At 49.4% G+C, this 27,998-nt stretch overlaps 1 protein-coding gene across 9 annotated transcripts in view; it reads left to right on the plus strand.

The window, feature by feature from the left end:
- Positions 1-27,998, plus strand: part of nfia (nuclear factor I/A) — a 127,385-nt gene that overhangs the window by 35,713 nt on the left and 63,674 nt on the right. For 6 of the 9 annotated variants that reach the window (XM_046390615.1, XM_046390619.1, XM_046390622.1 and 3 more), the window contains one exon: positions 10,500-11,028. In XM_046390615.1, coding sequence (XP_046246571.1) covers positions 10,500-11,028 — 529 coding nt within the window. Of the gene's footprint in view, positions 1-2,067; positions 3,600-10,499; positions 11,029-27,998 lie in introns of those variants that run through there. The other 3 variants (XM_046390620.1, XM_046390623.1, XM_046390624.1) reach the window with 3 other exon arrangements.

Here is a 27,998-nt window from a genome sequence, read left to right on the forward strand (position 1 = left end):
TTTAACTTTAATTTGCCGTCCAATCAGAAGCTGCTCTGACGTTCAAATGCCTCGTTTTTCGTCCAATTAGAGTGCGGTTAGAGGTCGTGGCTGTGACGTGGCCTCTCCTGATTGGCTGTGCTGCCGGCGGAGGCGATGATCATATTCTGTAAATATCTGTCAGGAAGTTTATTGTGTTTTCGGAGGTTCTCAACTGAGATTAACTGCAATATCCATATATTATTTTTAACTTTGTGTACCATGATACTGTAATGTTCCTGTGACTGTGTGTGTGTGTGTGTGTGTTATCGTCCATTATGTAATTTGAACTCTAACTGTTCGTGTCTGCCTGCTGGTCACGTCTGTTGTTTTTATCGCACTTGATCACACTGACTGTACTGTGCTTTTTGTTTAATGTTCCTGATGTTTCCAGAACAACCTCCCTCCTGTGTGGTCTCACAGGTCAGTTCTGTCTGTGGTTTTTATCTCTGTAGGGATTTACAACGTGCCTGTTGTACTCATTGGTCAGTTTATTTTACTCTTATCTCCTAAAATATCAATATAATGTCCTCAGAATTAATGGCCCGTGGCGGTAATCTGATCCTGGGGCTTCGGGGTGTGTTTGTGGTGCGTTCAGGATCACGGTGGTGTGTTCATAACGTTGCTGCACCCTGAGGTGCTGATTTCACTCCTCTGTAACAGCGACTGTATTGTGATATTTTTACCTCCTGTAGTATCTCTGTGGTTCGTAATATTCCTCGAGTTTCACGGCGTGTCTGTGGTTCTTAGTGCTGATTTATGTTTCTGTTTGTGGACTTTAATCTCCTCTTGTATCATCTTTAATGGTCGTATAGGGACACACGGGGTGGCTGTGGCTTTAAGAGGCTTCGCTGAATTTTATGGTCACTTCTATAGTATCTCCACAGACTAATACTCCTCTTATATGCCTGTAAAGTGGTTTATAGTGTGTCTGTGCTTCTCAGGTGTGACTTTATGATTGTTTTAAAGTCTTCAGAAATCCTGTTTTTTCCCTGGAGATGAGCGCCCGGCTGCTCGGTCCTTTCAGCTTGACGTCACTTGGATTGTTGTGACTGTTGTCACATCCGCCCTGTTTTGTTCCACGTCTTCTGGAAGCTCCAGTGGTTGGAACACCACCACGTTTCACCTGCTGATGGAGCGAGCTGTGTGGATGTGACGTAGGGGGCGCTCTCACCCGTCTCCTCTCAGCTCGGCTCTGCGGCGATCACACATCAGACACGCTCACACGTCCTGTGACGTCCTGTGACGTCCTGTGACGTCCTGTGACGTCCTGCTTCCCCCCGACACGTTTCACCTCCACCACAGGCCCCGCACCTGTACTGCAGTAGAGTACTGAGCTCTGACCGGAAAGCACAGTCGCAGTACAGGGACTCAGTGCTCAGTACGAGCTTGTGGCTTCACACTGAGCGTCCGCAACCTCAGCTTTTATTTGACGACTTCCCTCTGCTTGACAGGAGTAAATAATTTGCCTCCAGTTCAAGTTCAGAAGTTTGTAGTCAGTCCAAACTATGAAAAGTGACAAACTTTACACAAAACATAAAACCTCAGGAGAGGAAAACTGTAACAGGTGCAGCACGACCGCAGACTGCATCAGGCGGAGGAGCTTTTACATATAAACACACGAGTGAAGTAAGAATAAAATGATGTGGCGGCCTTGTTTTACGTGCTGTTATTACCTCAGTCTGACGGAGATGATGTCATCACACCAGACAGGTCAGGAGGTCACGAGCTTCACTTTTATACAAAGAGATGATTGGCAACATGGTCGCACATGTCTCATTGGTGTTATATAAGTGTGTGTGTGTGTGTGTGTGTGTGTGTGTTACATAAAGATGTGATCTGATTTGGGCTGATTTCTGCACCAACAGCTTCAGAAAGTTCAATCCTTTTTATTGATCTTGTTGTTGTTGTTGTTGCTGCTGCTGATGAGGATGAGGATGAGGATGAGGAGGATTTCTTCAGGCTTTGGCCTTGGTTTGTAGCCAGCGTGTCCCTGCGGTGTGAGCGTCCTGTCAGCTGGATCTGCTCCCCTCTCAGCTGCTCTCTGAGCTCACAGTGAAGCCGGCAGCAGCAGCAGACGCTTGCGGGCTCCTGGTGCTTTAAAGTGGCTTCAGAGTCGACGCAGCGCCGGATTAGAGCTTGTTTTCCTTCCCACACACCGGGGCAGAGGAGCCTGTGGAGCCGGACTGAGGCTGAGAGGGGGAGGAGGAGCCGCAGAGCTGCACGCCGGACTCGGAGTTGATTTAGCGCAGGCGAAAGAGGGGCTGCAGCCGGAGACTTTACGATCCAAACCCGCGGAGCCACAACCACATTTGAGGATCCCCGCTGCTGGATTTGTTCCTCCTCTTCCTCTTAGTGCCTAAACGGAACCTCGACAAGTTTCCGTAAATCAAATGTAAACCTTCCGCCAGAGAAACACAGTTACATTTCTAATCAATACTGATCAATAAAGCCACAGTCTGATCAGTTTCACATCGATTTTCTGCTTGAGTGGCGGGACCCGGAGCACAGAAGAACTCTGCCACGCGCGCGCGCGCGCGCACACACACGGCGGCATCACCGGATTCTACTTGTGAAACTGCACGGAGGATCGATGGTGTCTTTGTGATCGATAAGCAGAGTGTGTGATCAGTTTGGGATCTGCAGGGTCAGTGCGCACAGCCCACACACACGGAGCGACGCAGTCCGGCGGCGGAGCGACTGGACGTCCCGGAGCTGGGAGCAGCAGACAGGCGGAGGAGCGGAGAGGAGGTGGCGCTCCTCTCTGTGTCCGGGACAGCACCGCGACTCTCTCTCTCTCTCCCCCTCTCTCTCCCGCAGCGTCTCCTCCTGCTCCAGATAAATTAACGGAAAGCAGCTGTCGGCTGGTTCAGAGGCGAGGCGGCCGTCTGGCAGCTCAGGGATCCCGTTTTGCCTTTTTTTCTGTGCTCCTCTCGGCTCTCTTTCCCCGGGACTCCGCCGACAGCGCCGCTGCGGCTGCACCGCGCCCTCCGCACCGCCGCTCGCCGGCCACAGCGCGCCGCAGGACGGACAGACATGTTGCCGAGGTCCTTCGGCCGCCGCGGCTCTCCGGCGCTTTGATATGCACTTTGGGGACGTTTTGGAGGTTTGCACCGTCCACCAGCACCGGCCGCTCTCGCCTCAGCCTGCACAGCACGCCGGGCTTCCTGTGATTTTTCACATTTTCAGCTTTTCTGACGGGACTTTTCTCTTGTTGCTGGAGATGTTCTTGGTGTCTGGGCTGAAAGTTGTGCGCTCCCCGGCGGAGGGCCTCTAACAGGTCCGGACAGTGCATGTAACCCGAGGCAGGGTCAAAGTTCAGCCCTGCCTGGAAATGTGAAAGCGAGCGGGGCTAAAGGAGGGCTCCGCTTCCCCTCTCTCGCTCCCCGTCCTTCTTTTTTCTGTTCTTTCTTTTTTCCACACACAGAGACACACACACACCCCACACACTGCGCACACGCACGCGCACACACGCAGGCTGGAGTTACAGTAACCCCCCCACACACACATAAACACACACACACCTTCCAGATCTAAGATTAGATCCGACAGATATGTATTCTCCGCTATGTTTAACACAGGTGAGTGAGCTTTAAACTTTTTAACTGCTCCTAACGGTGTTTGTCTGCAGCGCGGCGGGTTCCGGGCTCTCCTATAGACTGTTGACTGTACACTCAGGACTGTATGGACTCTATAGACCCTGTCCTATAGCCTGCACGCGGAAAGTCCGCCGCTGCGTCTCCAACCGCCGTCTCGGTCTCCGCCGCAGCACATGGCGGACTGCAAAGTGTCTTTATTCGGTTATTTGGTGTGAGTGGTGTTTCCTGTCCCGCCGCACGTCGCGGGCGGCCTGTCCCGCGCCTTTGAGCCGCTGCTCGTGTGTGTTTCTCTGCGGGCTGTGCGCTCTTTGTCCCGGCTGCTGCTCGGACTGAAGCCCGCTGTCGGGCTCCTGCTGCCCGGCCAGGCGGACTGCAGGCTGTCGGTCTGCTTGGACGAGCCTTCGCTTTCCCTCCAAACTTTGACTGCCGTAATCTGCGCAAAACTGAGCCGCGCGAGCTCGGCCACAGCACACAAACTTTCCGTCTGTGCGCTCAGCCCTTCAGGCTGTTCTGGTTTGGGACACCGACTGTCGGTGGGCTTCGTGTGAGTGTCCCGGCAGGACGAGGGGGGGCGGGCGTATAGGCAGGCCGGCTGAGGCTGCTGCTCCGCTGCGGGGTGTCAACCCGCTCTGTGCAGTCAAAGTGAAGGTGATCGTTCATGTGTCGGTCGCTGCTGCTGCTGAGGCCTCACGGAGGCCCGACAGCACAGACTGTGTCGGTGTGTCGGTGTGTCGGTGTCACAGGTGAGCTGAGGTGACAGCAGCCCTGCAGCCCGGAGCGAAACGCTTTACTTATCGGCAGCAGAATTTATTTCCAGTTCACACCCTGAACCTGAATTAAAACACTTTTTCATTTTTATCCATAGGTGACTTAAATTTCAGCGAATTTTCCTCTTAACCCCCCCCCCTCCTTCCCGCAGTGTGGTGTTCAGGGTCAGAGGTTAAAATAAGATTTGAGAGGTTTTTTTGGGGTGTGACCTGATGGAGGTTTTGGATTTCCTCGTGCAGGAATTATTGTAGTGATTAACCACAGCCTCTCACAAACAGAATAAAAATTAAACAAATGTTTAAAAAAAATACTCAGATTTATGTTTGAATATTTTTGCACCTGACACAGTTTATTGAAATTTAGTTTAATGCAAAGATTGGCCAGAGAAGAATGTGATATTTTATAATTTCTCTTTGAGATGAATTTCTTTATTTTAATTCAGAGCTGATGTTTAATTGTGAGTGTGTGTAAATTGATTCTGGCTGCAGATCAGCTGAATATTCATTTGATGAAAGGAGATCATGTGTTACAGTCTGCTGCTTTTTGTGACTTCATTGATTTTTGGTGATTTGGTGTTCCTGATTTTCTGGTTTGAGCTCTGGTTTGTTTTGGAGTCGATGCGAGCGCGTGAAGCTGCAGGAACGAACACGAGCTTTAACGTTTAATCTGATTATCAGGCAGTAAAACCAATAATCGGCAGACTGTTGGTTTGATAAATCCATCTGAACAGATGTGCCCACTGCTGTGGTCGTGGAAAAATTCATTTTTTGGCTTATTGATTTAATTTTTTAAATGTTCATTTTTCATTCATATCTGATATTTTTGACATATTGGAAGCGTATGATGCTGTTTCACTTTTTTCCATCCTCAGATGTTAGAATGTCTGAACCAAACGCTGTGTTTTTATTTTGCATCACAAGGCCCAAATTTAATGATTAATCTAAATATTTAAAGTTAATATTGGTCCAACATTTTGGCAGCCAGTTGCTTTTAAATTCCTTGTTTGGATTAAATTAAGAGTTTCCTGATTAAAAGGAGTTTTTGGAGAAAAATTTGGAGGATTTTCTGCCAAAACGTCAGATTTAAAATTTTAAACAAAACAATCAGAAATCTTAAGTTTGTGTCAAAGGGTCAGTGAAGTAAGCGTCTGCCGTTTGCTCTTCAGCCAGCAGGGGGCGCTCATTAACGAAATTCTTACTCAATTTAATCAAAGCTGAGCTTTTTAATGTTTGTTTGTTTTGGGTTTTTTTTGTTTTTTTACGAGGCCCGTAGAGCTTTTTGTTATTCACTCTGAAAAACTCGGAGACATTTTGTTGTCGCACCGTAAAACTGAGGCTGATGAAACCAAAACGTTTTATTGAAGTTTGTTTTGATTTTAAAGAAAGTAGCAGCAGTGCAGCCACTGAGTAAAAATGAAGTAAAAAAAAAATAAGATCAATTTTATTTGTCCAATTTCATCACATCCACAGGAGCCAAAAAATGTCTAATCAATTTTTATTTATTTCACATGTCAAAAAGACGTTGTCTTCCAAAGCACGTTTTAATCTTGTTTAACAAAGCAGGATTCAGAGGCCCAGCTGGACTCAGAAAGGCAGGATGACATGTGAGACGTCTGATGTAAACTGTGCTTCACGTTCACCACATCCTGCTGAAACGTTGTTGGATTCTGTGTGAGGCCACTTGAAATCATTTCTGTTCTTGGGCTCAATTACTTTGTCCAAATCTTCTTCCTTGTCGTGTTGTTTTGGCTGCCGTCGTCCTCCTCCATCGGGCAGCCGGTAAGCGTCGGCCTCGGCGGCTCAGTCGGGCCTCAGTGGCGAGCCGATAATTCCCTCAGCGTGTCGGTGCGGGTGTCAATAGATGGGGAGGGCGGCAGGGAGGATTAGCATTATTGCTCCGCTAAATGACTGTTATTCAGGGGCCTGTTGTTACAGGAGCCCATTACATCTGTCACCAAGGTGCAGAGGGGGAACGTGGAAGCCTCAGTCCGCCGCTCAGACTCCCCTCGTGGGTTTAGAAAGTCTGATGTCCTCTGAGGGAAAAACCGCTGAAACAAAGAATGACCCCGAAAGAGCTGAAGAAAGAACCCCGGGGAGCCGCGCCACACGTCCTCCGCAAAACGTCTTCACCACGTTTTCACCGGGCGGCTTTTATTCAGCCTGGAAGTCCGTCAGAGAGCGTTTTCACCTGTGTCCAATGAAAAGCAGCCTGAGCGATGCTCCTCTCGACCCAGCTGCGGCAGGCTGGTCCTGTGTGCAGCTTCAAGACAAATTACTGAGTGCAAACAAAGTCCAGAAACAAGCCAAAGTGCACGGGAGCCAGTGGGATTATCTCAGAGCAACTGGCTGAATTTGTGCTTGTTTGAAAAAACCAAAACTCATTTTTAAGGCCACATGTGAGCTGAAGTGGACACAGTGAAAAACACTGTGCGTTAAAGCTCCCATTTTCTTTAACAAAGACAAAAAAGTGCCTGTGGGCTGAGCTCGTTTTGTGCTTCCAACTGAAATCAATCGATACCTTCTCCTGTAAAGATTCATTTCCTCGACTTCCTCTGCAGGGATTCTGTTGTTTCAAGATGCTGGCGTCAGTTTTGACAAAATTCCTGAAACGGTTTGATTATTTGAGTTGAAAGGTTGAATATTTTCAGTAATATGAGAGAATTTGACTGAACTATCAGACCAGACCAAAATGTATTTATTTCCATAAAGCAGGCGTAAAAACAGAGATAATTTCACATTTTCAACACAGCTTCTGTTATTAAATCTTTGGGTTCTGCTGAAGCTTTCTGCTTTGTTCTGTCACGTCAGAAATTTCCCAAAACAATAAAATCTGCACAGAGAAAGTCTGACCAAAACAAACTGAAGCAGATTTTTCAGTTCAGATTTGGAACAAAATGTTTGCGGTGCATCAATGAGGCAGAACATCTTAACAAATCCTGAATGTTAACAAGGCCAGAAAAGCAGCCATTGTTGTGACAAAATTTCACGATTTCGTCTAAACCAGCTCGTATCAACGGTTTTCTTGAACGGATGCAGAAACAGGATCGTTTTGTGTCGAGACACATTTCAGAAAACATTCCTGAGCCGAGGGGAAGCCGAGAACAAGAGGGATTATCTCACCCCGCTGGCAGAAAAGCACGTTTTTAAGGCTGAATATGAGACGAGGTGACTTGTTAAGTGGGATTTGCGGCCGACAGGCAGAGTGTGGAAAAAGCGGTGGAGGAAACGGCGGCGGAGGACGGCGTGAGCGGGTCAGGAAGCTGAAACGCTGCACTGGGCTGTGAGGAATGTTGGTATGTGGCTCCAACGAACGTCCAGAGCTGCCGAGCTGCAGATCCACTGTGGAATGTGTGTGTGCGTGTGTGTGTGTGTGTGCGTGTGTGTGCGTGTGTGTGCGTGTGTGTGCGTGCGCGTGTGTGTGCAGACCGAACACATCATCCGTCCAGCAGCCGCTCGTCGTCCTAATGCGAGCCCGAGGACACACACAAACAGAAACACATCTCGCTTCTCGGCAGTCCTGCAGTGAGCTTTCAGAGCTCGGAAAGCGGCTGCAGGTTGGCTGCAGAGCGGCTGGAGGCGCTTTTGGAGACAAACCCGTTCGCCTGGACCGTCTCCAAGAAGAAACAATGTGCTGTATTCAGACCCCCCGACGAGGGAGGGTGAACACTGTTATATAAAAAAAGCAATGCAGCTGGCGTGGTGATGCACAGCCTGTAGATACACTTTGCTCCTCACAGCTCCCACTTCCACAGCTGGAAAACAACTCAACTTCCTGTAGTGTTTAAGAGATTTCCCCCAGAACCACAAAAAATTAAAACTCAGATGAGAGATGTTTGATATTTTCCTTCGTCTTCAGACTCAAACCAGAAACCTCATCCACAGGATTTGAACTTTGAGTGTTTTTGTGACTCCCAGCTTGAAGGCGTTTAACTCCTGCGACACGTTTCTTTGGACTGATGAAACCGAACCAAACACCACATGATCCGGGCCGCAGTCGCAGGGCGTCCAGGGTTTCGTTCCCGTCTTTGGCGTGTTCACTTGGTGAACAATTTCCTGTTAAATTTGTTTTTTGGTGTTTTTTTTTTACTTTGAGACAAGCAAAAAAAAGTCTCCCACACAGTGAAAACATTTCACCCGGTTTCACTACAATTCAACTTGTTTCAGAGGATACGAGTGTTTAAGTGACTTGATGAAAAGGTGTGTGTGTGTGTGTGTGTGTGTGTGTGTGTGTGTGTGTCATGTCGTATCCACATGCCGTCCCAGTTGGAGGCATTTGCACGTATCAAGATGTGTGTGAGCCCCTTTGATCTATGAATAGGCCAGTAGATTTTTTTCAGTACGTGGCTCAGGAGGAGGAGGAGGAGGAGGAGGAGGAGGAGGACCCCCCCGTCCTCCCCCCTCCCCCCCTCACCCCCGTGTTGTCCTGCTCTGTAACCCTCTGAGGGGTTTTATCCAAATAAGAAATGTTCCATGAAGATGTTTTCAGCCCGTTTTTTTCTTCTCGCCGTCTCCGTTGTTTCTCGTGACGCAACTGTTTTTCCTTCTCTGTCTGTGTTTAGACGGACAAACTGAAATGACAGGTTTTCACCGAGCGTCGCCGCAGACGACCGTCCAAACCCTGAAAACAAAACAAAAATATTTATAGGCCCACATCAGTTTGTCACTCATACCCTCATTTTGCTGCAGCATCAAAGTGACTGTTTGTCAGTCTTATTTTATTGTTTGCTTGTTGTTTTTGTTGTCAGCGTGTGGGGATAAAATTATTATTATTATTATTATTATATAAAATTCGCTCCCACAAAAATAAAAAGTCGACAGGAAGTTCACCAGTGGATGTGTGAACACGAATTCTGCTCGCACTCGTTTTTTTATTGAAGTGAAACAAATGAACAAATGGATCAGGGTCACGTGGTCTGCAGTAAAACGATCTCGTCTCAGGCTCCGATTCAGAAACTTGTTGAGCTGACGATCTTCTCTGGAAGACTCCTGGAACGAGGAGAAACTCCCTGAGGAAAACATGCGTGAGGATGAGCTAAAAATCATCAGTCAGAAGCTGCTCACCTCGCTGAGGCTTTGCGGAGTCGTCGGGAAGCTCTTCCTCTCTGTGACGCTCCCCTCCTCGTCGTTCTGTGGCTGTTTGTGCTCCCGTCGTCTCTTCCGGGTTAACGTGTTCGTTTCCAGGCTCAGACCTGGCTGGATGAGCCTGGTTGCGTGGTGGTTTTGAGGTTTGGAGGAGGAGAATCGGAAAGCAGTTGTAACCAACCCCAAATGAGGTCTAATCCACGGCACAGCCCAAAGCCGCATAATGCACCTTTAACGCACCTGCGAGCCTCCTCGTGGTCACGTGACCGGAGCAGAAAACCGACACACGGCTGTCCGTGTTTGTGCCGGCGAGAATGTGTTTCTCACAGACCCCCACAGACCCTCACAGATCCTCACAAACCGCTACAGACTTTCATAGACCCCCACAGACACCCAGAGACCCTAACAGACCTTCACAGATCTTCACAGACCCTCACAGATCCCCACAGATCCTCACAGATCCCCACAGACCCTCACAGATCCCCACAGACACGCACAGACCCTCACAGATCCCCACAGATCCCCACAGACACCCAGAGACCCTAACAGACCTTCACAGATCTTCACAGATCCCCACAGATCCCCACAGATCCTCACAGACACACACAGACCCTCACAGATCCCCACAGATCCTCACAGACCCCTACAGACCTTCATAGACACGCACAGACCTTCACAGATCCCCACAGACCCTCACAGACCTTCACAGATCCCCACAGATCCTCACAGACCCCTACAGACCTTCATAGACACCCACAGACCTTCACAGATCCCCACAGATCCTCACAGACCCCCACAGACCTTCATAGACCCCCACAGACACCCACAGACCCTCACAGAGGGAGACGTTGCTGCAGACATAACCAGCTTATTATTGTTGATTATAGATATGAATTGTTTGTGTTCTTTCTTTCTTTCCTTATTTCCTGTCTTCCTTCCTTTTGCTATCTGTTCTGGATGACCTGTTGTCTTGACATGCTGCTGTCCCACCCTCTCATGTCTCTCTCTCTGTCTGTCTGTCTCCGCCCCTCAGGATGAATTCCATCCTTTCATCGAAGCCCTGCTGCCCCACGTCCGGGCCTTCGCCTACACCTGGTTCAACCTGCAGGCCCGCAAGAGGAAGTACTTCAAGAAGCACGAGAAGCGCATGTCCAAGGAGGAGGAGCGCGCCGTGAAGGACGAGCTGCTCGGCGAGAAGCCCGAGGTCAAGCAGAAGTGGGCGTCGCGCCTCCTGGCCAAACTGCGTAAGGACATCCGTCCCGAGTTCAGGGAGGACTTTGTGCTGACGGTGACGGGGAAGAAGGCGCCGTGCTGCGTGCTGTCCAACCCCGACCAGAAGGGCAAGATGAGGAGGATCGACTGCCTGCGCCAGGCGGACAAAGTGTGGCGGCTGGACCTGGTCATGGTGATTTTATTCAAAGGGATTCCCCTCGAAAGTACTGACGGGGAGAGGCTGGTAAAGTCTCCTCAGTGTTCCAACCCCAGCCTGTGCGTGCAGCCGCATCACATTGGAGTTTCAGTCAAGGAGCTGGATCTCTACCTGGCCTACTTCGTGCACGCAGGTCAGTCCCAGAGCTGTTTCCTCTTTGTGTGTGTGTGTGAGAACATATGAGAACGTGATAAACACGTGTGGTGAACGACACGCCAGCGACACGTGAAGCTGTTTCTGTAACCTGTGTTGGAGTTTGACCTCACGGCTCGTTTGTTCAGGTGCAGTCGAAACTTCTTTCATAGCCGATCAAGTAGATCTAAAACATAACGGTGCGAATAACTCTGTGTGTGTGTGTGTGTGTGTGTGTGTGTGAGAGAGTGTGTGTATGTACACAGTGTTGTCTTGTGGAATCATTGACGTTTCGCTGCAGCGCCTGCACTGTGTGTTGTTGTGTTTCCTCTGTGCTGCTGGGATAAATGAGCGTGTCAGATACACGACAGTACTAACAAATACACAGTATATCAATATGTCGGTGTGTACTTCGGCCAATGGCCAACAGTTAATGTCTTTGATGCCTCTAGTTTTTCAGAGCTGCAACGATTGGTCGATTAGTCGATCGAAAGGAAAATTTTCATTTGATAATTGATTCATCGTTTCAAACCGAAAGGTCAGACGTTTGCTGCTTCCTGCTTCTTCAGTGTTTTTTGGTCATTTCTGACAGTAAATGAAGAGTGTTTCCTGGTCGGACAGAAGTTTGTCTAGGCTGAATGATTGATCGTTAAAATAATGATCAGATTAATTAGTGTTGGTTGCAGCACTCGTCCTTTTCTCTGTGGCTTCAGTGTCAGATTGAAGCTCTCTGGGCTCTGAGGTGAGGACGCAGCTTCCTGTCGCAGAGCTTCTCTCGGCCTCACAGACTGACGTGTTATCTGCCGCAGACAGCCGGCGTTTCCTCGGCGGTCGGTAAAGCAGAGGAAACAGAAGCGAGCGGCGTAGCGCGGCCGTTTGCGGGTGAAGCTGGCACGCCTTTCAGGACGACTCGCTCCGTTAGAGAAACACACAGTTATCTCCGCAGCGATTGCTCGGCGCGTCGCCTGACTTCCGTCTGCTTCCGGGGGAAAATCATTTGGCTGGTTGGAATGTCTGAGCGAGCAGCAGCGAGCGGCGGCCGCGGCGTGTGGAGCAGACGGTTGGCAGGCGCTTTGAATGCTTGGCACGGAGCTCAGGTGAAGTTTGTTGGAGTTTTCCTAACAACAGAGGACAGCTTCCAGGTAGTCGGCTAAGAATGATCTCCAAGGTTCATTTTCAGGTCCCATCTGCGAGTTCCACCTGAGAATAATGTTCATAAGTGATGCTTAAAGACGTCCTTCTTATCGTTTTGTCTGAAGTAAACATCTGAGAAATTATTTTCTGAATCACATTTTTACTCTTGGCTTTGAAGTCCCTTTAGTGGCTGTTCCGGACCTTTCAGGTGTGGGACACGATCTTCAGCAGGTGCAGAAAAGTTTTTAAAGTTCACTTTTGTTGTACACAAACACAAAGTTAAGGAAGATCATGTGACTAAAAGCTCCCAAACTTCTGACTGGCTCATTTTGACTCATTTCCTCAAAAGACTTGATGAAGTTGATTTTGACTTGAATAAAATGTGAAATATTTTAGCCTTCAGGCAGAAATATGGACGTGCCTGTAAGTCATCATAAAGAGAAACGATGATGATCTTTTTTGACAAAGTTCCTCGATGTAATGACTTTCAGGATGTTTTGTGCTCGTACACAACATTTCTCACAAACATGCTGCAGATGTTTTATTGATGTTTAGTTCACTGTTTGGATAAAAACGTGCTTTTAATGGTAGACTTTGCTTCGGCGTCAGCAGACACGAGCGCTCCGTCCAGCCGTCCCTGAGCTGTAATTACAATCACTTCCTGTCAGAGACTGAAGCCTCTCTGACTGCTCCCTTTCTCCAGCTCGCCTCCGTCCAGATCTCAGGCCTCCTGTGTGTGTTGCAGCACCCAGCTGAGTGCTGGTTCACACTGAGCCCCCTTCAGTCCGGGCGCCCTGCTGCGTTGTGGCTGAGGGTCTTTCAGCTCTGAGCGGCTCGGTGCAGCTGATGTTTGAATAAACTCGTTTTTAGTTGCTTGTCATCGTCTGCAGCAGAAGCACAGAGGGGGATAATTTGTGGTGAACACACCAGCAATTCCTGAGAATCTGTTTATGTTTTAATTTTCTCTTTAGCTAAATTTAGGTTTTATATTTGAGTCACTTTTGCCACCCAGATCCCGCGTGTTGGCAGATCTTGGCAGGATTTTGTCTCTTTTGAGTGAGGTGAGATGACGGAGGCTTGAGCTCCCCCCTTCCTCCCCCCTTCCTCCCCCCGGTCTGGTGTGGATGCAGCAGGATCAGGTTTCCTCCTGCCTTTATTTAAGGCAGCGGAGCTTTTCTGGAGCAGCGGCGTTGATTAAAAGCCCAGCGAAGGCAGACTGACCTCAGGACTGGCAGGGCCGGAGGCGGGGTCTGTCAGGGCGGCCCGAGTCGGTAATTAAATTCATCCCCGTACCAATGACTCAGAGTGTGTGTGTGTGTGTGTGTGTGGGGCTGAAGACCAACTGTGTTGCCAGTAGAAACCGCAGCGTCTTCCCAAACATTTATTATTTAATCCTCTGAGTGTTCAGCTGCAGCTTGTCGGGATGTTCAGCCCTCAAAGACGTGAAACCTGAAGTTGGTTTTAGTTAAGTTTGTCCATTTCCTGCTGCTGTTTGTTTTGTGTCAGGACAAGGTGAGTTTGATGAGTTTTTTTGGTTTTTTTAAAGGAGAACTCAGATATTTTTTAACCTGAGCCCTGCATGTACGTGCATTGATACGTAAATGATTCATAGCTCTGAGAACTTTTGCAGCTGGTCCAGTGGATCACCTGAGCTGCTGCAGTGTGGTCCTGTGGGGCAGCTCGCCCCGTCGGTCACGTCCACTGAAAGAGCTGAGACTGACGCTGTGACCAGAGCTTTTAGTTCGTTTAAAGGAACACACGTCTCGCTCTGACGTGTCGGAGGTCAGTTGGTGCACTTGTTTCCTCTTGCAGATCGTTGAAATCAGCTAAAGGTCCAGCCTGGACTTCTGGAAATACGGTGAGCGGCTGAACAGGAAGGAGCTGCTGAGTGTGGAACAGGTGGAGCTTTTCAGATTAACGGACTCACTGCAGTCAGTCCCACCGCAGCAAACAGCAGACAGCAAACTGTCCATTCATCCCTCTGCGTGTGTGTGTGTGTGTGGGTGTGTGTGTGTGCGCTCAGGAACAAGTCGGGGGGGTCAGAGGTCACCTCCCTCCCCGTCTTCCCGTCCCCCTGATTTACGAGCAGCGGCGGCGGGTGTCACCATCACAACAACGCTCAACACGTGCTGAAAGGTCGTGACCCCTATCATCAGGCCATTTAACCTCCCGGATAAACACACACACACACACACACACACACTCACACTGAGCTGGGGGGCGTGTTCAGCGCTGACTGGTGGCAGCGTGCGGAACAAAAGGTGGAAAAGGTCGACTCCGACACTTTGTCTGTGATTCAGCCTGAAATAAAGATGTTAACGTTTATTACAGATGAGATAATATTTATGTGGGCAATAAAGTCAATTAAACATAATTAGAGAGATGGAACCATAAAAGTTGGACAGAATGAGCCTGACATTAAAGTGGGTGCGCTGACGCAGACGTTTGGTTCTGGAGAAGATTCAGACAAGATGACGGGCGGCGATTTCCGAATGTTCTTCGGGATGCACAGCTCTGTTGCCTCTGCTTCCTCTTTGGTTTTCACATCCACACATCCATCTTGGACACTCGTCACCGTAAACACACACTGTTTTTAAAGTCTTCAGAAGAACCAATGAGCTGAGAGCCACGGACAGGAAGTCTGACTGCATTGAGAAGCGGGCTAACACGTCGTTGGTTTGAGACTGAACCACAGCACGAGAGCTACCCAAAAAGCCCAAACATGTGGACGCCCCCTGGTGGCTGGCTGCAGTACAGCTCATAAGCCCTCGCCCTCCATGTGAGCCATGTTTCAAAACTTAAAGTACACATCAAATAAATTTTTCCTAAAGATAATTTCTGTCATTTTAGGTTGTTCCTATCACACTGTTGTTTGTTGAAGTGTTTCTGCTTAGTTTGGTTTTAATTAGTTAGTTGAAGCTATAAAAAGGAGCTGGAATGTCATGATTGACAGCTGAGTGCTGCTCCTGATTGGCTCAGACGGGTCTTTGAGCAGGAATTCAATGCTGTGGCTCCACCTCCCAGTGACTATTGTGCAGACTCTGGCTCCAAATGACATCACCAAGACAATATGGCAGCACACGCCATCGGGAATATTTTGGCTTCACTTTGTTACAGTGGGAGGAGGCGGAGATACGGCGGCCATCTTGAGATTTAGTGGAGAAAAACACCAGAGTGATCCTTTAACATGTAAACACCTGGTGGTTGCCGAGGTGGAGAGAAATCTTAACCTCTTATATTTATTATAGTATATTTATTATTTATTATAGTATATTTATAAGAATTTCCCTTCAGGGGATAAATAAAGGAATTCTGATTTTATAGTTTAATCCTCTAAGCGCTGAAGTCGCAGAATTGTCACACGTTGCATTACTGCATTGAACAGATAATTGAACTAAATTTGGCGCCAAATCCACTTTGTCCTCCCCACCAGTAGCTGGCGGACGTGCAGTACTTTAATCATAACCCAAATTACGGCATGTTGCCGTTCAAAGAATCTGAGGAAGTCAAAGGTGAAACTTGCTTACTGCAGTACATGTGTTAGCGTTTCTGTCCAAAGTCCTGAAGTAAAGCGTTGCAAAAACGAGCGAAATGTGGAGACGTCTGTTCACGATGGTGTTTTATGTCAGCTGTTTGCTGGTTCTGGCTCTTAAGGAGAAAATCTGCCTTTAGAGGGCGACGATCAGATGTCTGGTGACATGGAGTGTGGCGATGCGTCTGTGCGTCGTAGCATAGCGAAGGTGTGTGAATGTGACTGCTCACCAAGCGGATGTACGACATCACAGGGTTCCTGTGAGAGCTGATAGACTGGGTGGAGGCAGCAGTGGGGGTCAAGACAGGGCTGGAAATAGTGATGATTACGATTGTGAGATGAGTACATTTCACTTCTTCATAAACTTTGGGTCATCTCCAACATTTTCCTCACTTACCCCGTGCCTTTATCTCTACCACAGCCTTTTAAAAGGCTTGAAGTCAAACACTGAATATTCAAAAACAAAAGCCAACAAACCCTGGTGCCCAAAGGGTTAATGGTTTTATGGTGTATCACCTGATTTTATGTTCATTCGTAAATTCTTAATCTGCTGCGTGACTTAATACTCGCTTCAGAAATTCAGAACAGTGACTTTGGATGGTTCTTGAGTTCAGTGAACCCTGGCCATCATTTATGTGGTTTTGATAAGACTGCAGTCCATCTCCTCGGGCGGTAACTCACAGACGTAGGATGTGGACGTGTTTCTCTGATTGGTCAGACTGAAAGCTTCTCCGGTAGCACAATTGGAGGATATCTGCGTGTCGGGCCGATAACGAGCCCAGGGTTCAACCTACAGAATGTGAAGTCTTCCTGTCACCTTATACGACCCAGCAGGGCTGATACCAAGCAAACGGCGAGTGTGTGTGTGTGTGTGTGTGAGAGACGTCTGACCCACTTCCCTCCGTCCTCCTGAGCTCTTAAAGAGATTTGGAGCTTCGTCTCTGAACTAGTTAGTAACTAGCTGTCCTTTCAGACCAAAACTCCACCCCGGACTCCATCTTGATTTAACTTCCTGTACACACAGTTCATCTGGACACACATGAAACACGACCTTCAGACTGCACCTTCATCACACATGGTTTTATCACACCAGGCTGCGTTTGAACTCTCAGAACTTTAAGTAAATAAATCTGATGCAGGACATCCTTCAGGTTTTAAAGTAAAATGTACTGAAGCACCGGAAGTACAGAAGTAGTTAGTTCGTTTGCGTCAGATCTGGGCCGTCCATCGTACTGCAGTATTGGCAGTGACTGTGATGTTGATTACTGGATAAGCTCGCCTTCAGGAGGAGAAAGCAGTTTGGTCGAGTGAGTCGCAACTCGTCTCTGAACAGGCTGACGGTCGCTGCTTCAGTCTGCTTCTTATTGGTTTTGTCTCCATAAATCTGAAAAATGCCAACAGTCCAAACCTGCTGATGCAGACCAGATGAAGCTTTTGTTTCTCCTTCTTCTTCTTCTTCTTCTTCTTCTTCTTCTTCTTCTCCTTCTCTTCCTGCTGCTCACCAGTCGTTGTGTGCAGCTGTTTTAAGGCGAGTGCTGCATAAAACCACAGACTGTTGTGGCTCCTGAAGTACACACTGTGACCACGGGAACACCCCCGACCCACCACACACACACACACACACACACAGTTTCATTCACGGTCACTGAGCTTTGGGCTCATTCATAAAAACGAATGTAGTCGACCGTCTGGGACTCGGGAGGTCGACCACAGACGGAAGCTCGTGGTTTGACAACAGATCTCACGCAGAGGATGAGTAAAGCAGCAAAGAAGAGGAAACAAACTAAGTGAATGAGAGGAGGAAGTTCAAAGATGTCTGCAGATGAGCTGATGTGATTCTTGCTGTTAGCACAGAAAAACGTCGACAGTTTGGGCTGTGAGTTCAGTTTGTTGGTGTGAGAGAGAGGATAACGCAGTGTTTTCCACCGCAGAGGCTTCAGGCCGTGTGGCCAGTGTCCCCCTCCTCACCCCTCCTCACCCCTCCTCACCCCTCCTCACCTCAGTGAGGTACATATCAGCTGATCGGCAGGTAATCCGGTTTAAAGTGTATTGTCAACGCTGAGCTCTCTGTGGATTTTCTCTGCAAATATTCCAGTTTGGAACATATTGCTGCTCTCACAGCTACACGAGAGCGTGTTAGAGCCGACTGATCCCTGAACGCAGCACAAACAAACACGCGCACACACACACACACGCGCTCAGACTCGGTGTTGATTTATAGCATTGAACTTGAACTTGAACATCCATAAATTGGATCCTGGTCCTCCTCTTCCTCAACTGTGTGGTGAAGACTCACAGGCAATCTACCAGAAGCCATCCTGTACAGATTCATTTTCAAAATAAGAGCCCAGATGTGAGAGACTTGGAGGACCTGGTCCAGACCGTGGTGCAGCTTCTCCCGGTCTTTTCCTGCTCATCCTCTTCACTCAGTGCATTTTCTTTTATTTTCCGTCCTTTCTGTTCATCCTCCTTTCTTTCCTCTTTTCCTTTGTTCTTTTTCCTTATTTCCTTTTCCTTCTTCATTCTTTCACGTTTTGTCCTCCACACATTCCCCACCAGGGATTTGTGCTGTCTCTGTTGTTATGTGTTGTCATCATCCTGATGATGATGAGGTCTAACAGCAGTCCAGATCTGCCCGTCTCAGCCCTGCCAACAGACCGGCGTGTGTGGCTGCTGCTCGGCTTTCTGTTCATGGTCAAACAAAAACCAGACCAAGCTGGGATTTTTCATTTCTGTAAAATTCAATTCAGTGTCAGTTCATCAAAGCTAACAACAGTTGGTTTATTAAGTTGAAGTCGAGCACTTAAAACAGCAGTAAAAAATAAAATAGCTCTCATTTAACAGATCGGTCCTCGCTGAAGGGCTGAAGAGTCGTCACAGCCGCCTGCCTTCTGCCTTCAGCCTGTCAGCAGTAAGTGATACTGCTGATGAGTGAGCCTCAGTTTCTACTCAACGCTGAACTTCTCATGTTGTGTTTAAGGAAGTCGGCTCGTCAGCTGAAAAGATAAAAACACGTCCTGTGTTGGTATCTCACCATCATGTCACCAAAAGGTTCTCGTGGTTTTCCTGAGAACATTCAGCAGGAACGAAACTCCTGCAAACCTGAAAACATTTTTCATTTCCTGAGAGACGCAAAGAAGAAAACTTTGACTTCTGGAACGTTTTGACCTCTGACATGAGACACACAGAATCCCTTTGACTGAGCCTGTCTGTCAGCCTGTCTGTGTGTCTGTCTGTGTCTGTCTGCCTGTCCAACTTGAAGGGCTTAATGAACGAGTTGCAAGCCGAACACACACACACAGCACCACCTCACTGTGTGTGAAGCCGTGGGGACGCCGCTGTGTGAAGCAAACGTGGACATGAACCAGGACAGCTGCGAGCGTCTGCAGGGAGACGCTCCACAGATGGTGGAGGGAGAGGAGCTCCAGAGCGCCGTATGGCTGCTGAAAAATAGACGAAGAAGAAGCAGCAGCGGCGGGTCGCAGCCGTGACGCCGTGTTTCCTCACGCGGTGGAGACGATTCGACGCTTCGTTCAGAGTCGGTCTGGATGTGATGTCAGACGTGTCGAATAAACGAACAAACTTCAGAGACGTTTTACTGACGCTGGAAAAACCGAATGTGCTCAGATGTTCTCCCGTGATGTAGAAACGTAGAAACTACTCATCCACAGGCGACTTGTCATCTATCATCTAAAATAACTAAAGGAGAATAAATGAATTAAGATGAAGAACAGCACGTCTGCTGCTGTGACTACAAACCCTCCCTTCAGAATAAAAGCATACTCATATGCGTATTTTAACAGCTTAATGGAGCAGGTGAGACGTGTAATCAGAAGAAGATGTTATTAATGATTCTTCATCCATTTCCTCGTCAGCCAAAGTGGCTCATTAGCTGGAACCTGATCAGAATGATTACTTAATTAATTACACCCTGAATATTCAGCAGTTTTTGGGAGCGACTTGGCAGGAGAGGAAAGCAGGGCTGCGTGAGTCCTGGACCAGCACAGACACAAACAAACTTTGGAAAGATCTGCTCCAGAAGAAAAGCAAAAAGTCCATCTTTTCACGTAGGATTAATGACACGAGGGAGGAGAAGGAAGACGGAAACACAGAGCAGACGTGTCAGGAAAGCCCAGAAGAAGCAGCAGCAGAGCGAGAGCATCAGTGCGACTGCAGGCTGACGGCCGAACTCCTGGAGGAAAAAGCGTCGCACTTTCTGGCCCGAGTCCAGGAGGTGAAGCACACAAAGGGCTCATTCTGTGAAACCAGGACGCCTCTGCCTTTGTTTATGTTGTTTCCTCTGTGTGTGTGTGTGTGTGTGTGTGTGCAGTCGTCAGATGTTCATTTTTAATTATTGACAAGTGAAGGATTAGTGGAGGTGGAAGTTGGGGAGCTGATAACTGAATACTGAAGTGTTTCTGTGCAGCACACACCCCGGCCGGCGTCTTGGCTGAGTCGGAGGCGTTTGTGGTGACGAGGAGGGGTCGGGGCTGAACTAAACCCAGAGAGGGGATAATGAGGCTGTGGCGACTCGACGTGCCAAGCCACAAGGCGCTGGCAGCCGCCTGAAGCCCTCACTGTTTATCTGCTGCGGTCGGGAAGGAAAATGTGTAAAAATGAAGGTTCAGACGTATTCGCTCTGCCTGAGGAAAACTGAGCTGCTTTACATCGACACCATGAGGATCCACGTGATGTTTACTGTTTTAAGGTGACGAACAGAAGTTCTCAGTGTTTCTGCAGTCAGAAATGTGCCCCAAAGTTCCCACACACCTGAAGTGACCCGCGGTGCGTTCATGGTCATCGCACCATCAACATTTTCCAGCATTTTCCAGCAACGCATCAGAATCTGTCAGAGGTCTGGTCAGTTAGCGTTAACGTTTAATATTCTGGGTTTGGGGGTCACTTCATGAGAGCCTCCCTGCCTGTGTGACAAACATCAACAATGATGACATCACTGTGACATCATCAGGGTTATTTTCGCAGTGATTTCTTCAAAGGTTACTCGCCTGTGCTGTGATTGTCAGGTTGTTTTCTGTGGTGGTGTTTTAATACAGGCGGTGTGATGGATACCCTGTGTGTGTGCGTGTGTGCGTGTGTGCGTGTGTGTGTGCGCGCGTGTGTGTGTGTGTGTGCGTGTGTGCGCGTGTGTGCGCGCTCGTCCAGGCCGTCAGCTCGTTAGCGGCGTGTGATCGCTGCGTCCCTGCCGGGGCCTTCGCTCATTCACTCACTTGAAGCAGAAAAGTGTTTTCAGAGATGAGACAAAAGCTCCACTTGATGAAGCTGTGGAAGTGTCTGAGAACGTTGGCCCCGGTGACCGAGCTAATGGACAAAACTTACCCCTCCTCACCCTCCTCACCCTCCTCACCCTCCTCACCCCGGCCCCAGAATCCCCCTCACTTAAAAAAAATAAAAACACCACTTCATTTATTGTTTTTTTTCTTCATTCACTCGTCCTTCTCTGAATCACAGTACAACTACAGTACAGAGGAGGAGGAGGAAGAGGAGGAGGGAGAGAAGGAGGAAGAGGAGGAAGAGGAGGAAGAGGAGGAGGGAGAGAAGGAGGAGGAAGAGGAGAGAAGGAGGAGGGAGAGGAGAAGGGGAGGAGGGAGAGGAGAAGAGGAGGAGGAGGAGGGAATGGAGAGGAGAAGGAGGGAGAGGAGGAGAAGGAGGAGGGAGAGAAGGAGGAAGAGGAGGGAGAGAAGGAGGAGGAGGAGGAGGGAGAGAAGGAGGAGGAAGAGGAGAGGAGGAGGAGGGAGAGGAGAAGAGGAGGAGGGAGAGGAGAAGAAAATGAGGAGGAGGGAATGGAGAGGAGGAGGAGGGATAGGAGGAGAAGGAGGAGGGAGAGAAGGAGGAGGAGGAGGAGGGAGAGGAGAACAGGAAGAGGAGGAGGAGGGAGAGGAGGGATAGTAGGAGGAGGGAGAGGAGGAGGAGGAAGAGGAGAGGAGGAGGAGGAAGAGGAGAGGAGGAGGGAGAGGAGAACAGGAAGAGGAGGAGGAGGGATAGTAGGAGGAGGGAGAGGAGGAGGAGGGAGAGGAGGGATAGTAGGAGAAGGTGGTGCAAAGTCGTAAGTTTTTTGCTTTTTCAGGATAAACTGAATCAACCATCAGCTGTCTGACAGGACAAATGGTGTCTTGGAGCAAGACGGTCCTCTCTGTCTGTCCCCGTCTTTCTGTCTCTGTGTCTCTGTAGGACAAACAAACAGGACTCTGATGATAAGAGCTTAGATCGTCCTCCTGATGGACGGGGTTTCCAAGGGATGACAGCAGGGGTCGACAGCTCAGTGGCCACACACACACACACACACACACACACAGTCAGGACTGTCCCTTCTTCTCGTCCCCCCTCCGTCCCCCCTCCGTCCCCCCTCCGTCCCCCCCTCTATAACCTGCTCTGCGGCTTCCTGCTAATTAAATTCCTGCGCTGTCCATTAGACGGATAGAGTGAGCGGGACTGCTGACTCAACACAGGTAGGGCAGCTCCTCGCCGTAATGGCTCGCAGAGCTCGAGTGCCCGAGCAATTCATTTGGCCGCCCCGTTTTACACATCCCTGGGTCACCGCAGGCTTTCAAGGGTGCAGAGAGGGGAGGAAGAGGTGGGAGGAGGGGGAGGGCGGCTATAAGCTAATACCAGCAAAACGCTTTCATTCTGAAACGGACACTCGGCGAAGCTGTGTCCTCTAAAATGTACTGACAGGCTGTTTCCATAGGCCGTCTCTGCTCAGCTGCAGGACCTTCATGTCTCGCCATGTGGACGCGCGTCTCCTCAACTTTTTGATATCAGCCCGAGAAAGTCGTCAGACTTCACTCAGGCATCAATCTCCGCCCTCAATAGTGAACATTTATGTAGATGAACTTCACATGGACTTAGTCTTAAACTTCACTGATTCCGTGTTTGTTTCACCTTCACGAGACAAATCCAGTCAGGCGTGCAGGATTACGTTTCCGTGTTGGTCACAGCTGTCACGCTTCCAGGTTCAGATCACAGATTTCACTCCATAAGGTGGATTCACGTCGAATAAAACAGGATTTGAAGGATTTTGAATGTTGTCGCTCTCTGCTTCATTGTGACGGGTTTTCTCCCGTCTGGCCCTGCTGTAACTCCACACCTCCGTCCCGTCCCTCCTCCCTCCTCCCTCCCGGGGGGTTCGGGCCCGTATGCAAGACGCAGCAAGTGCTATTTAGGAAGTGACAGCTAATAAACAATGAAGAATTTACGTGAGCGCTGCAGGGCGGAGAGGCAGGAGGACGATGGAGGAGCTGCTGACTGGACGGTCTGATGTCTCTGAAGAGTCACAGAGCATCAGCCCCGTTTGGTTTCTCGCACAGACCACGGCAGGTGATGTCAGGTGAGGTCTGTGACGCGGGGGGATCGTCAATACAAACAGCCAGCTTCACGCAGGGATCACTCACATGAATAGATTTGTTCTTAAAACTCCAGTGTGTGGGGTGAGGGGTGACATCTAGTGGTGAGGCTGCAGATCGCGAGTGGCTGCACACCCCTCGTCTCAGAGCCAGACTTTGGTTTGTCCACCATTGGCTCCTGTAGAAACGCGGTGGCGTTTGGCGGTGAGCGACATCAGATAGTTTCCCGGTGAAGACGTCCCAACCGCCGCTGTGTTTTGGCGACCGAGAGAACCGACATGCTGCTTGTGGCTGTGGCGGTTGGGGCGGGTCAGCTTCCAGACTACGTTAACAGGTATTAGCTTACTTTGGAAATCACAAACGACGCCACTCGTAGTGTATCCAAACAGTTTGTCGCCATCCCCTGGAGTTCGCTCGCTCGCTCGCTCGCTCGCAGTGTGTTAGGAAGAGACTGTGACTCTCAAGTCTCTCAATGCTGAGAATTAAATCTAAATTGGAAAACTTGGAAGAGCAAACTTGGAAAGGAAAAGGAAACACTCAGGTGGAAGAGGCCACAGCCGGTCAATCAGAGGGCTTCAGGTTCTCCATGGTTATGTTCGCCGAGGCTTGTGGGTAGTGAGGCTTTCATGACGTTTGTCAGAATGATAATCTGAATGTGTGACATCAGCACAGGCCATCAGCTATTGGTCGGCAGCCTCCACCTCCTCCTCCTCCTCCTCCTCCTCCTCTCTCCATTATGTGATCTAGAGCAGGGACAGCTCCTTTATCCCCTCCTCCCCCATCTTTAAAGACGGGCTCACCCCTCACCCATCGATCCTCACCCGTCCCAACAAACGAGAAATTAGAAAAAACAACAACTGCATCCCATCACCTCCTCTTCTTCCTCATTAGCATGTCAATCATGCTCAACTTCTTCTGTTCCCTCCTTCACCGAGTGAGGAAGGGGAGTCATCTCTCTTCATCCTCATCTTCATCACAGTAGCAGTAGAGGATGGAGGGAAGAAGGGAAGGCTGGTGATGGAAGCAGGAATGAAGTTCAGGAAGGAGTTTAAGAGGGGGAGCAGGAAGGATGGATGGAAGAAGGAATACAGGAGTGAAAGAGAGAAGGATGAATAAAGGTAGAGAAGCAGAGGACTGCAGCTGCCTCCTCATTCCCACACTGTCTTCCTTCAGGCTGGTTTGTTCTGGTCCAGACTTCATTCACTTTTTGCCTAATTAACATCTCATCTGCATAACTTGTTGCTGCCCCCCCTCCTCCCCCCTCACTGAAACAATGGCCGCCAGACCGAAGAGAGACTTAATCCACAGAGCCTCTGTGGGGCAGATAAAAGCGATCTGTGCTGTCCAACCACTCGCCTTTCTCCCCGCCAATTAAAACTCCTCTTGGCGGCGGCGGCGGCATCAGCGGAGCTCTCAGACGCTCCCTCGTAGCTCGCGGGTCACGCCTTTGTGTGTGAACGGTGCTTCGCTCCGTGACCTCAGTTTGGAAGTTTTACTTTTTATTTTCTCAGTGAAGAGGTTTACCTGCAGTGTTGAGCGATTTTGTGGAAATTCCTCTAAAAATCCTGCAGGTTTCTGGAGGATTTCTGAGGATTCTGAGGTCGTGTGAATCTGCAGAAAACAAGAGTGAGAAACGCCTTTTGTTTTCCTGCAATTTAATCCTCCTGTTGATATGATTCACAGCAACAGCTCGAATGCGTCGGTTCGGTTTACTGAGCTGGTGGAAGGTTGGCTGGGGGGGCGGCGCTCAGGAGGGTCTCCGGGTTTCAGGATCTCCTGGAGATGTGAGCCAGATGTTGGAGCGCCGGGGTTTGGTTGGCGAGCTGTCACAACCCCTGCCTAGGTAGAACACACACACACACACACACACACACACAGGCATGACCGCTCCCGACCGGACTCAAGGTCAATGTCCCAGCTCCCTCTGCCCACACACACTTCTCTGATGTTTCTATCAGCTCACAGCTGTCTGACACACACCTTTAATAAACGCTGCAGACGGGGAGTCCTGAACGCCTTGTGATCCAAGCAGCCGAGCTGCTCGCACGTCAGAGACGGACGTCCTCAATCTGAATGATCAGAATCACTACCGAAACATCTGACTTTGTTTCATCATTAATCATCTTTGATCCGAAACTATTCGTCATATTCGTGCTGCAGTAAATCAAACACCTTCATCGCTCACCAAGCACAGCTGGTGAAAAGTTTAGCTCGAGAACCGCAGCTCAGGTTTCAGGGAGGTTTTGGAGGCACGAGGACAGAAGTGAACTCCAGCAGCCTCATACCGAATGTCGCATTTCTGCCTCCTGCAGCTCTTAGCAGGAAACAGCAGCACTAGTGTCAGGTTGAACGGAGGGTTTTCACACCTGGTGTCCGCGTGCAGCTTTAAACCTCACAAACGGACAAAATGCAGCCACACTCAGTCACAGTTTCTTATTAATTCTGGATAAAACAATAAAGCCCAGATGTTGGCGTTCACAGTCAGCCGTCGCTCTGTTCAGTGTTGTGCAGCCGCCGGCAGCCGCCGGCCTGGTGTGATGTGTTCAGGTGCTGCTGTGAAAACGGTTTCTGTTCACAACCTGGTTTTATGCTTTTACTAATCGGCAGTGATATAAAGCGAACATGAAGCTAACAGGATAAAACCGGTGAAACCAGGATCAGGGAGTTCTCACTGGGCTGCGTTTGCAGAATGAAACCTTTTAGCGTCTCCTCGCTGCAGAAGCTCCAGACTGCAGCTCTCTTTATGTTTTATGTATATTCAACGTTTCCTGAGTCAGACGCCTCCAAGCCTCCTGAAGCCTCGTCTCTGCAGAGGCAGAGCAGCAGCCCGACTCTGCACAGCTGCTCGCCGATGACAGATAAGATGCAGCATGGCCACTGCACGCGCTCAGATCGTCCCGGGCTCGGTCTGGTTTTAATGTTCGAGGGCGAAGAGCCGAGCTCGTTCTCTTTTCCTTTCTCGAATGTTTCATTTCGTTGTTCCTCCTCACATTTTTTTCCAACTTTCTAACTGCGTCCCTCCTCCCCCCTCCCCCTCCCCCTCCCCCTTCGGGGTGATTCAGCATTCAGAAGGGAGAGGAGTTGTTGTGCTGGGAGGGGGGGGGGGTGAAAGTGATATTTCTATTTTGTGGGTTGGTCCAGCACCGGGCTGAGCTGAAATGACAGGCTTAGGGGTGTATTATTACCCCTGTAGCCTCCTCCTCCCTCCATCCCTCCCTCTGCAGTGCAAGGGGAGGAGGAGGAGGAGGAGGAGGAGGAGGAGGAGGAGGGAGGAGGGAGGAGGATAATTTGTGTGGCTGTAGCTGAGCTGCTCTCTCCTGACCTGAGGAATAACTCACAGCGACGGTGGCCTCAGTTTGTTTTCTGGTGCGTGAGGAGAAAGTCCAGCTCCTCTTCTTTTACTGCCCACTTATCATCCTACTCCTCCTCCCACCCCCCCTTTCTCCTCCTCCCCTCCCCTCCTCCTCTCTCCTCCTGTGTCAGCAGCTCTCCTGTTAGCAGCAGTATTCAGGCTCCAAGGGCTTTTGGGGGAGACGGGTTTTAAGATGCCACCGGAGCAATTAGCTGCAGGCTCTATTAAAGCCTCCCCCACCCTGCCTCACACACCCCCGCACCTCCTCCTCCTCCTCCTCCTCCTGCCTGTACCCACCTCACGCCCTGCACTTAAATCACACTCTGCCAGCCGTCTTGAAGGCGGTAGGACTCCCTCCTCCTCCTCCTCCTCGTCCTGTCCCGTCCCGGTCTGCAGTTTCCTCTCTGGTCCGGCTCAGGCAGGACACGAGGAAGACGTTTCTCATAGTTTAAACGTTTGCTCGAGTTCATTCACGAGGACGTCTGCAAGTAAAAGTTCAGCAAGTTTTAGTTGGGAACAGATTCAGTTCAGATTTCTCTCTCATTTGCTTCTGAATCGTTAGCTCAGATTGTCTTTTTTTTTTTTTTACCTTTTTTATCGTTTGTGTTTTTTCCTCAATCAAACTTTAGTCTCCTGCTTTTATTCCTCTGGGTCATCAGTCTCACAGTGATGGTCTGAATTCAGACATCGTACCCGAGTGTGTGTGTGTGTGTGTGTGTGTGTGTGCGTGTTGTGAACTCCTCCTCGCCCGCCTTCCCGCCTCTCTGCTGCTGAAACCTGATTAATCCTCAGCGTCGTTTGTCCCTCCATCGTCGTTCCGCCTGGCCAATCGCAATTGAGCCTTCTTTTTACGGATTGCCTCATTGTAAATAAGTTAATTGGGCTCATTAAGCATCCTGAGAGCAGCGCTGTGTGTGGAGGACGCTCGCTCAGGCAGGGCGAGGAGAGGAGGAAGAGACGGGGAGATGACACCTCAAGTCTTTATCTCTTCTCGTCTCTCAGACCAGAGTCCGCCTTCTTCTGTTTCTCTTTGTTATGTTCTGCCCTTTTATTGGCTGCTCAGACTTCTGCACCGTCTGTGGAAACGACCCGAAGATCAGATAACGCACGTGTTACACTTTTCAGGATTGTTTTGATGTTTTGAAAACCAAATTTAAGGCGTTTAATCAAATCCAAGGTCAGTGCCAGAATCAGAGCAGAGAAATGAACTGCACCCAAGAGCCAGCTGAGTCAGGAATTAACGTGTGCAATTCTGTTTTTCTTGCTCTGAACACCCAGAAACGTCTACAGGCGTCAGTCTGTGGTTTGTTCTGCTGGGCGGACGCTTTGAATGCTGTGAAATGTTTTAAAATGTCTGGCTGCTTTCAGAGCAGGAAGTGGAAACAGAGCGCTACCTGTTAGCTTCCTGCGGTCACACTGTGGGCGCGTTGGCAGGCCGCGATGAGCGTGAGATAACGTGCTAATGTGCACGGTGCAGTGTGTGCCGTAATACGTTACGAAGAGGGCAAACTGCTGATTGTAGTGTAAGAGGGGAGGATGAGGAAGGAGAGGAGCCATTCTTCATCGCTAACAGCCCGACAAGAACAGAGCGG

Source organism: Scatophagus argus, chromosome 6, assembly GCF_020382885.2.
Source record: "Scatophagus argus isolate fScaArg1 chromosome 6, fScaArg1.pri, whole genome shotgun sequence".
NCBI classification, from domain to species: Eukaryota; Metazoa; Chordata; class Actinopteri; family Scatophagidae; genus Scatophagus; species Scatophagus argus.